The sequence below is a fragment of the Amblyomma maculatum genome, chromosome 10 (genome assembly GCF_055883805.1).
Source record: "Amblyomma maculatum isolate TAMU_Amacu chromosome 10, ASM5588380v1, whole genome shotgun sequence".
Classification (NCBI taxonomy): Eukaryota; Metazoa; Arthropoda; class Arachnida; order Ixodida; family Ixodidae; genus Amblyomma; species Amblyomma maculatum.
Window position 1 is genome coordinate 164,622,450 of NC_139353.1, and position 11,186 is coordinate 164,633,635.

Genomic DNA, 11,186 nt, shown 5'->3' on the forward strand with positions numbered 1-11,186 from the left:
AGCAAGACTTCGTCACCGGGATTGAATGACACCTCACGGTGAGAGTTGTAGCTGCTTTTCAGCAAAGCCTGAGTGGCTTCAGTGTTGACTCTGCAAGTTCATGACAGTGGCCAATACGCGAAGGGAACTGTTCATAGGAGGGTGTGTCAGTGAGAACAGGTGCAGAGAAGAAGGATGCTCCCGGGCAGAACTGTACGAGACCGGCCAGAGACCAGGAAAAACGGAAAGTATATCGGTCGTGCATTGAACGGCAGTGTTTGTATGCGAATGTGACAAAAGGAAGAAATGAATCTAAGTTAACTGTGATGAGGGTTGATGTATGTAGACAGCATATAGGACAGAGTGAGATGAAAGCGCTCTGTGAGACCATTCGTTTTTGGGTTGTAGGAGGATGTTGTTTTGTGAAAAATGTTAGTGATATGAAGAACTTCAGCCATGATTGCACTTGTCGCGGTCAATCAGGAGCGCACGAAGGGATTCATGTTGCAGAAAAATATCTCGCAGAAAAAAAAGCTTGCTATCTCCGCAGCAGAACCAGATGCTATAGCTGTGGTCTCGGCATACCGGGGGAGGTGATCCACAGCTGTTACGATCGAACGACTTCGCGCCGTAGTTAACGGTAGAGGACCTGATAAGTGAATGCCGACAACTTCTAAATGTGTGAAAGTTCAGGGAAGGGATTGAAGCAGGCCCACCGGGGATGACGTCAATCGTTTACGGCATTGACATGGCACACAAGAAGCAACGTACTTGGCAACACATGTTGAGAGACCGGGCCAGAAAATACGGCTCTGGATTTTGTCCTGGGTCTTATAGTAGCCAAGGTGACCAGCGGTGGGATCATTGTGGAAGGCGCGCAATATCTGACGGCGAAGAAACCTGGGAACAACGGGCACCCACGGTTTGCCGAAAGGGTTATGATTATGACAGTACAGCAGTTAACCCTGCATTTTAAAGTAGGCAAGTTGACGGCGCAGTCGAGAACTAGGAGATAGTTAAGTAACGCTGAGTCGATATTAGCGTGTGGTAGTACGAGTCCACTTGCTAAGCGGAAGCCAAATCATGCTGGATGTTCGACAACGCGGCGATCGACGCGGTATGCACATCTTGGTCGGACAAATAATTTTCACGTGCGGGGAAGGAATTGCTATGAGAAGTACCATATAATTGGGAGACAAGAGGGAAATGAGAGAGGGCATCTAAGTGCTTCTTGCCAGATTTGTAAGATATTGTGAACTGAAATTCTTGAAGTCGGAGAATCCAGCGCCCGAGACGTCCTGTTAAGTTATTCAGGGATGAGAGCGAGCACGAAGCGTGGTGGTCAGTCACTATCATGAAATGCCGACCTTAAAGGTAAGGGCGAAATTTTTAAACAGCCAATACAACAGCAAGATGCTCTTGTTCGTTCATAGGGCAGTTATGCTCAGTCAGAGTTAGGGAGCGGCCGGCGTAAGCTACAACAATTTCATTGGATGGATCTTGTTGTTGTAGAAACACGGAGCCAATGCTGCAGCCAATAGTTGGAAAAGACTCATCAAAATGGCAAAAAATTGAATCTGATGTCAGTAGTTGCTTCAGCTTCTCAAAGGCAGTCTCGAAGTTGAGAGTCCAGTCGAAAAGTACGCCGGTTTGAAGTGGCCAATGTAAAGGGATGCAATTTAAGCAAAATTACGGATAGTGTGACAACGTCTGCGACTGTGCGGATATCTCGAACTGTCAGCATCTGGAAGGGCGTCGTCATCGATGCCTTGCAGAATGTGCTTTATCTGGCCGGCCTCTGACATCTGTGCGTTCATGCACTTGCACAAGTCGACGACATCCTCAATACAACTAATAAAATTCTCGCCAACCTGCTGAGACCGCGCACGCCAGCGCTGTTCAGCACAGAGTTTCCTCACAGCTGAAAGACCGAAACTGGCTTAAACAGAGACCATGATGGAATGTCCGCTTCATGGTTCCGAAAGCATAGATTTGCTACGCCGGTGAGGTAGAATATAGCGTGGCTGAGCTTAGTTTCCGCGTCCCAGTTATTGTGAGCGCTTTGGAGGGAGGGAAATTTGGTTCCAACGTGTTCTTTTCCACCCAATGTAAACTGTCCCGTTTATGCCAATTAACGAGCAATAATAATCCACAAAAGAAAGTAGGGTCCGCAGTCAACCACAGACCTAAGTTTGTAACCTGTAAAATGGGAGTTATCTACGAGATCCTCTTTAGCTGTGGTTCCGTATGTGTAGGGCAGACGGGGCGCTGCATTAATAACTATTTGAGCCCGCACGCTCGGTAGCATTTAGCAAGGCACTGCCAGTCTTGTAAGATCAATGACAAGAAGCAAACGGTATTTTGGACGCCGCTTTTCAAGCAAACGAAGATTATAGGTTGCGCGAAGGACAGGAAGACATGCGAGATTATTGAATCCTGGCAAATTGCTAGGTATACGGTGCGGAACAATGTGTTAGCCAGGCATTAATTCACCTGTATCAGAAAGAAGTTGACGTTTTGGGTTGATACGATAGGGTACTTATGTTTTTGGCGTTAAGTTTCGTTGCGCATGCGTGATGCTTTTGAAAGCTCGTCCTGTCTGCATCTTTTGTTTCCTGTCTCCTACGTAGATTTATGTCTTCAGGAAAACCGAAGAAAGGCGCTGTGTTCGTCATTTATATGTTTTTTACTCTGTCCGTGTGGTTAAGCGCCGTCAATAATGTGTCAACACAAATTAGCTCGATAGCTTATTCTATTCTGATCCGATGGGCCCCGCACCAAGAATGGCTGCAAGTTCGTGCATGAGCTGCCATTTTCAACTTTTCCCACGGCAGCCAACATCGTTATCAAATGAGGATCATCATCATCATCATCTTCAGCCTGACTATGCCGACTGCAGGGCGAAGGCCTCTCCCATATTCATCCAATTAACCCGGTCCTGTGCGAGCTATATCCACTTGACCCCTGCGAACTTCTTATTCTCATTCGCCCACCTGATTTTCTGCCGCCCCCTGCTACGCTTTTCTTCCCTTGGAATTCACTTTGCTGCCCTAAGCGACCATCGGTTATTCTTTCTTCGCGGTAAGAGTCCTGCCCATGCGCATTTCTTCTTGATTTCCATTAGAATACCAGTAACTTGAGTTATTTTTCTGACCCACTCTGCACGTTTCCTATCTCCTAACGTTATCCCTATCATTTTATTTCCATAGCCCTCTGCGTTGTCCTCAACCTAAGCAGAACCCTCTTTGTTAGTTTCTACGTTTCAGCACCATAGATAAGTGCACGTAAGATTCAACTGTTGTATATATAATTTCTTCTTCAGCGATACCGGTAAGCTGCTAGTCCTAATCTGGGAGTGCTTGCCAAATGCGCTTCATTACAGTCTTATTCTCGTTGTCATTTCCCGTTCAGGTCCGAATTTGCGGTTACTACCTGTCCTAAGTAGACATATTCGCCTACTACTTCCCGAGGCTATTTCAGATTACCTTAGTCTTCTGCATATTGATTTTTAAGCGTACCTTTCTACTCTTCCTGTCTGGGCCATCAATCATTATTTGCAATTCATCCCCCGAGTTACTTAGCAAGGCAATGTCATTATTAAATCGCAGATTACTGAGGTATTCTTTATTTACACTGATCCCTAACTGCTCCTATTCCAATTTCTGAATAGTTCTAAGAAAGCTGTGAATAGTAATGGGGAGATCGTGTCTCCTTGTTAACACCTTTCGTTATAGGAATTTTGATACTTTATTTATGCAGAACTATGGTTGCTGTGCACCCTCTATATATATCCTCCAGCTCTTACCTGTACGGCTCGTGTACACACTGATTTCGCAATGCCTGTATGACTGCCAAGGTTTCTACTGAGTCAAATGCCGACCATGAATTTTTTGTGTCCTTTATTCCGCTCAATAAAAGTGATGCGCGAGACAAAACAGGTTTTTGACCTCATCTTTTTAAACGGAACTATATTGCGTCATGGCGCTCTTTGGCCACATCTGCCGTTCCGTTATAAAAATCTATCATGGTGATATTGTTTTTTTTACACTTTTTACTTTTGGCTTATGTTTTTTTTTTAACCTCCATTGCACTCTGTGCATATAAAACAAATATTCTTTTCATAATAAAGCCTGAAATTTCCGCCAACAATGAAGTCAGACTTGAAAATGGAATGCTCCAAGCAGGTTCATTCTGGAATGGCGATCACAATTTCGCAAAACCTACTGCAGAATAGGGCACGGTGGTGACGAGGCGGCTGTCTTTGTATCATCAAGCGGAAAGAAATAAGGGCTCTCAACTATCTGATCGTCTTTTTTAATTCGGCTCTGCGCTGCGCTAGTGATCTGAAATGTTGTTCGCTTAGTGTCAGAATCTACAATGACGCCAGCGGAGTCTCACACGTTCCTATAGGGAAGCATGTGGCACAAAACGGTAAGTTTTGGTAGGTCCCAGAGCGGCCAGTGTATGCCATGGCTTGTAGTGCTGGCGGCAAATTGCTGATCGGAAAACCATTAACAGCACGACTTTCCTTAAAATAAAGTTTAGCCGGAGGGCTGCACGCTGTTACGAAGCAGTTTCGCAAGACTGCCCGCTCGGTGGCTCACTGGTAGGGAGATTGACTGCATGGTGACACCTAGGATGCGGGACAATCCCAGCCGCAGCGGCTCCTTTTATTGGAGGCGAAAAGCACGGCGCCCTTAGCTGTGACATGTCAGTGCATGTTAAAGATTCCGAGGTGGTCGAAATTACCGCAGCCCTCCCGTACGGCGTCTCCATTGCCTGTGTCGCTTTGGGATGTTAAACCCCATAAACCAAAGCAAACAAGAGTGCGGCATGAAGCATAGCTTCGTTCAATCTCGTTTGGAGTGCACACCATGGCAGCTGACGTTCCTCTCGGCGGGATCCTACTGGCAAGCGGACGGCCCAACCTAGGCCTCCCTATTAAATATCGCCAGGCACGTCAACCGCTCTGTGAGGTCCAACCATATTTGTCCACTGTAATTGACAGGTATGATCCAAGTGCTCCCCGAAGACATCATAATGCTAGCTAGCTTGTTATTGATTTTGTGACGTAGCATTAACGTTTTCCGAAGCTCTCTCATAGAGAACCATACTTACGTAAAGAGCGGACACTCGAGCCTTTTCGCGGCCTAGCAAGTAAGGGTTTGACCACCCGCGAGGCGGCGTAGCTATGTTCGCTTCAACTCCACCTCAAAGGTAGATAGCTTATCATACGCACACCGGCTTGCATCAAAGTGTATGCTTTCCTTGCTCTTTCCATATAAACGTTGATGCTGCGTCGGTCATGTGCTGCCGGGTACGCCCACCTCGCCGTGCTTTTCAATGCGTCACGCACATTTCACCGGTAAATTGTTTTCTTTTGTCTGCAGAACTAATTTTGTTGTTTTTTGAGCTAATAACGCTTTTAGCAAGTCGTTTGTTGCGCAACGTGAACGTATTTTGCACGTGTAACATAGAATAGGAGCAGTGACGCACTTTTAGTGCGCAGTTACGGTATGTTTTTGGGGCATGTTTTTCTAAAGAACATGTGCAGTCTTTCGATCGTGTAATTATCTAAGACAGCGTTAAGACAGATAATTTTTCGATGGCTCAGATTACCTTAACACAAACTTTTATTCGGCAGTGCAGGAACTGTGTGTTGCGCATTTGGGATCGGTTTGTGAATGGTGTTTACTTCGCTGTATTTGTACAATGCATGGGCTTTTGCCACTTCGTAAGCACCATTTTCACATACCGAATTCCTTGTCACGGCTAAAGCATTCCCGTTGGTGTCTAAAAAGCGCTGCTGCCTGTTCGTGGCTTGCATTTTGGAGACATATACTGCTATTAGTCGCTAACACTGGACTCCCTGTAATACCTTTGCCATACGGGCAGAGGGCAATTTTGTCGGCGATCATAACTGTATGCATAGCATTGGTTTACTATTATGTATTTATTGGGATGTGTTTCAATTTGTGAACAGGCTACTGATCAAGGCTAATTTATAGAAATTCCGCGCGGTTTGCGCCCTGTGCCTGCATTTTTTTTTCTCCTTACATGTGTCTACCAGCTCACAACTCCTTTTCTGTTGTTCTCAGGTGTGATGTTTTAGAGTAAAAACACACAGCCGGTATGCGAAGTATTTTCATCGTGACACTGTTCTGTGTATTTCACCATACCATCAGTCTTGTTGCTCTCTGTAATAGGATGTATTTTATAAAGTGTGTGATCCCGTATTTTTTCGGTGCCATTCAATATGTAAACAAGAAAACAAACATTTTTGTTTGAAACCATTGCCTCCTTGTGGGCCACTGAGAAAAGCGGCTCAATAACGGCAAAATATTACAATAAGAACCGATCTAATCGCATTATTCTAACCTGCATGAACTAAGTCAGCCACGCTTATGTTCTTGAGATCCGCGGCAGAGATTGAGATCCGCGACTTTAATACGTCCGTATACATGGCACCGTTAAAGCACTTGCACGCAACTCTAGACGATGTAGTTGAATATTTTAACAGCTGAAGGTAAGTCAGAATTGAAAGCATTTGCGAAACCGAAACAGAGCAAATCACGTGCCGAAAATCTCGGAGGACGAAATTAGTGGCCTGACCAGCCGCTTGGGCGCTGGCGCTGCTCGGCGGGCCCTATGAAAATGTCCGCTCTTTAAGTAAGTATCTTTCTCTATGGCTCTCTTCCAAACGGGCAGCAAACTCTCTTCCGATCTTCGTCGTCTCAAATGGGGTACGTCAAGGATCGGTGTTAGTACCAATTTTCCTTGCTTTGTATTAAAAGATGTTCCGATGTGCATACAAGACGTCGATACCGTTATGCATCCTCGTAACGAATAAGTACTCACCTTCGGTAAAGGTATTATTGACAGTATATAACAAAGTGCTAATAAAGAACTAAGTAATATTATAGCTAACTGGTTACGTGCCAACAAATGGTCGTTGAATTACAGGAAAACAAATTATGTAATATTTGAATGTTCAAGCAGCCACAGTAATTGTTCTAGGATCTACCGATAACAACAAAATAGCTAAAGTACAAATAATGCCGATACCTTGATATCGTGAACGCCACAATCGATTTCAAGGAGCACATCCGTAAACTTTTCAAGAAACTAAGTAAGGCATGTTTTTATGTTATCAATCACATCAGTTCTTTCCTCTAAAGAGATTAAAGAAGTCCCAATTTTTCACTGCGACCATTCATATTTCATCGAGTCATGTGGCAAAATTTACACTTCTTATCTCATACCACTTATCATTTTGCAGGAGGTGTGTTTAGGCATGTTAGCATTTTCAATCTGCACAGAACACAATGCACACATTTTTTCCAAACTTTAGATTATGGCCCCGCCGGGGTGGCGCAGCGGTTACGGCGCTCGACTACTGTTCCGAAGGACGCGGGATCGAATCCCGACCTCGGCGACCGCTTTTCGATGGAGGCGAAAAGCACGGCGCCCGTGTGCTGTACGATGCCAGTGCACGGTAAAAAACTCCAGGTGGTCGATACCTTCGGAGCCCTCTACTACGGCGTCTCTCATAGCCTGAGTCGCTTTGGGACTTTAAACCCTACAAACCAAACCAAATATTTAGATTATGCTTAAGTAGCACAAGATCACAAAAAGTCATGTGCTGAGTATAAACGTTTTTGTCATAAAAACCATCTTCCTCCTCCATATTTACACCCCCAAAAGACACACACCAAACAAAGGCAAAAAAATGACAGTTTTATGCTATATATCTTTACGCGCGTCCAAAAAGTTCTTACTGATGCCCATATGCGCTATATCGTTAATTTATTGCAAGGGCCCAAACATTCAGCTTTCTAAGGGCTCATATGCTTTTGTAAAATAATTTAAAAGTAAATCAATTAGAATTGCTTTGCTCCTCAGGCCTCTCGGACAGTGTGCCCGCATGCTCCAGACAAGCTGCCAGGAGTGTTGGTGCGTAATTGTGCTGGTTCATCACAGTGACGATGTTTAGCTCCGGGGGGGTACTAAGGGGTCTACATGATGTGGGCAGCAGTTTGTGCAGACGACTGTACCAGCGCTGACCCATACTTCAGTGCTACCTCTACAACCTCTCGTCACCGCGTCATCCCGGCCGGACATACGATGCCGTCGAACTGTACGGACGGACCTAATCGGGGTTCATCCTCATCTAGAAGCGCCGCATGGCCAAGCATTGCGCGGGAGACACATTTGCTCGTCTCTGTGCGCGACTTTCGTTCCGGCTTTGACTTGCCACCTCTCTGCTGTCACATAAACGGGAGCGTTGCAGTGACTTGTATAGAGAGGGTTAAAGAGGTATGCAACATCTGGGCCGGCTTGCACGATAAAGTCCGAGCTAAGTCCAGACCTAAATGGTGTCTTTAGAAAGACCAAACTTATATAAGACGGCTCGTGTTCCGAACGTCGAACGCTTTGGGTTCATGTTCACCAGAGTGGCTTCCCAGAACGGCCTCAGCAACCACTTGGGGCATTTTTCCTCGTAACACAATCTTAAGCCGCAAAAAGCAATGGCACGGATTTTACACAACGCAAAATTGACGGAATGTGTACATCTTACAGCAAATACAGTTCCAGCGCATCCCTGTATTTCCCTAATTTCTCTACTTAGACACCTGGCGTCCTTGTGTCTTAACCAAGACAGCACTAGAGTCATAATCATATAAGCGACTTATTCAAGTCAGGACTGAAGCCCAGTCTTGACTCCAGTCTTAAGCGGTCATGCTAGTGGCCTATTCTTTAGACTCCAGTTAAGTCTGGACTTAGCTAAGACAGTCTTAAGATTGTTTTGTGCAAGCGGGCCCTGGTTCTTGCTTCATTTCCATCGACCTCCCTAAGCGCCAAACCCCTGCTACTGGGCTGCTCACCTAAAACCTGCACTGTATTAGCGTAAGATGCTCTGAAACTCTAAACTGCGTCATGAGCAGTGATGAAATATTTTCCTACAATCATTTCGGTTGCTGGTACACGGCGCTGAAATAAACAATGAAACACAAGCTCAAGGGAGCGCCGCAATTGAGTTCTCCTGTAATTTTGACCATCTGAAGTTGTGTAACAGCCAGTGACATAGCACAGCACACGTCCGTCAGATACCCGTGTACTGATCGCTGTCGCTGTGTATTAAGAACCCGAGATTACCGCAACAAAGTGGATGACTGCACTGATACTAAATTGCTCGTCGATTACAGTTATATACATGGCTGTTACCTGTGTTCTTGTTCGATTTGCCAGTGCGTGTTCAATAAAACCCTTTGTAAAGTCGGAACATCAGCTAAGCGTAGAGGAGTAGAAATTATATTTTGCTATATCTTTTATATAGGATCATACCGGTCAACATTCTAAGAACAATTACGATATGACATGACGAGAAATTTGAGCGCAGATACATAAGCGTTTTTGCTATATATTGAGGCAAAGAATTCGAGAGATGATTGTATATGTGTACGTGCAGTTACAAGAAATTATTTGGTTTTCTCATTAGCCAAAGATAATTTCTCAGAAGACGCGAAAGATCAACCACGAGAGAGCGGCGCAGAGCTTGTGGTGCTTACTTTCTATTCTGCTGACAAATTCTCGTTTGCTCGTGACCCTCCTTCGCACGGTTACACCGGCAACAGCACCAACGGCACCGAAAGGGCCTCAAGCGCCGAAAGGGTGCATAAAAGCAGCAGTCTAAACATCTTCATAAATTTTAATATTTCACAAGTGCTTGAGTCGTACCTAATACCGTCTCAATGAGGCATTTTGCCTGAGCGTCATTTGTAGATTTAATTACGGATGACGCATTCACAGAGCCTGCACATGAAGGAATACATCAAATAAGTTTTCTACACTGTGAACTGGAAGTTAATTCCTCGATTTCATAATTTTGTTTGATCAACCATCGACTGCGCCGAGTTGTGTGAACCCTGCTATAAAAAGCCATTATTCGACTGTAGTGGATCCACCGGCATTGCGGTTTGCTGCAAGGCATCTGCAATTAATTTCTAACATGCAGAAAAAGGTTAGACTTAAACCGCTCCGAGCTCCACAGGTATTACAAAAGTGACATTCATATTATATTATTCCATAGTCCGAAACGAGATGTTTACAAACAGCTAAATGTTTCTTTTCCCGCAGAAAAAATTGCCTTACCTAGAACATACAGAAAGAGTTTATTCTGCATCTTGGAGAGAGCATGCTCATTAAGAAATGCTTCTTTTCAAACTCCATCGACAAATGAAATTTTCTGGTTTCATCTGTGGTTCAATGCGCAAATACCGCGATGTCTAAGCTCTTCTTAAAGATTCTTCTCAAGTGAAGCCTTCTGCAGGGAAAGTGGCGCTCGCTTCAATGTAGTTGAAGGGTAAAGGTTTATAAATATTAAAGAATCAGAAATTCCCGTGAAGCCGTGGAGCCTGACTTCAGACTGCTCTTTCTACGTCTCGCGAAGCACACGTTCGCAGTTCAGCACTTTCGCCTACGCCATTATAGACTATTAGTTTCTTTTGCAATCAAGGTGCACCAAGCGAATTTCAGCCAAGGATTTCGGATCAGCTTTCTCTGCCCTACCTGATGTACGTGGTCAGTCCATCAATGCGCCGTGAAAGTGCGCTGCATCGCGGCGTTGAGAAGAGACGTTGCGAGAGACTCCTCATCCAGGCGGGCAAGTATTCGATCGTGAAATCCACGCTTGCGTTGAAAAAACCGGCGACGATTCTATCCAGCTCCTGTCGTTTCGGATCGTCCAAGTCATAGCGATTCCCAATGGTGTAGAAGAGCAGGTTGTTCAGCACGCTGGCTATGAGGTAGTCGCGAGATGCCACTGGCCTCCCGCCATGCTGGGCTATCTTGGATACAAGGTGCTGCGCTTCTTCCTGCATAGTTATTGATCACATGAAAACAAACAAAGCTCGGAGGCAGCAGTTGTAGCGAAGTTTCTGTAAAAGCCCAACTTCGTACAAGTGCACTGAACAGCGTGCAAGCAGCGAACTGACTCTCCTTTGTAAACGTTTGTTTAGAAAGCGTTTCGCAAACTTGCCCCCCCCCCCCCCCCCCTGTGTGGCCGCAGCCCAATTAATAATACCCACTGTTGAGCTAGTTTGTTTGCCATATTTCAAGAAAAAGCTATACACAAGAGCAACAGCAGACAACACAATATGCACAGACAAGAAGACAACATTTGACAGTATCTTCGATGCTTTTCACTG

At 45.1% G+C, this 11,186-nt stretch overlaps 1 protein-coding gene across 1 annotated transcript in view; it reads right to left on the minus strand.

The window, feature by feature from the left end:
* Nucleotides 1-10,730, minus strand: part of LOC146177837 (vitamin D 25-hydroxylase-like) — an 84,034-nt gene extending 73,304 nt beyond the window's left edge. The window contains exon 1 of the mRNA XM_084581693.1: nt 10,549-10,730. Coding sequence (XP_084437819.1) covers nt 10,549-10,634 — 86 coding nt within the window. The 5' untranslated portion in view covers nt 10,635-10,730. The remainder of the gene's footprint in view (nt 1-10,548) is intronic.
* Nucleotides 10,731-11,186: the final 456 nt, after the last annotated feature.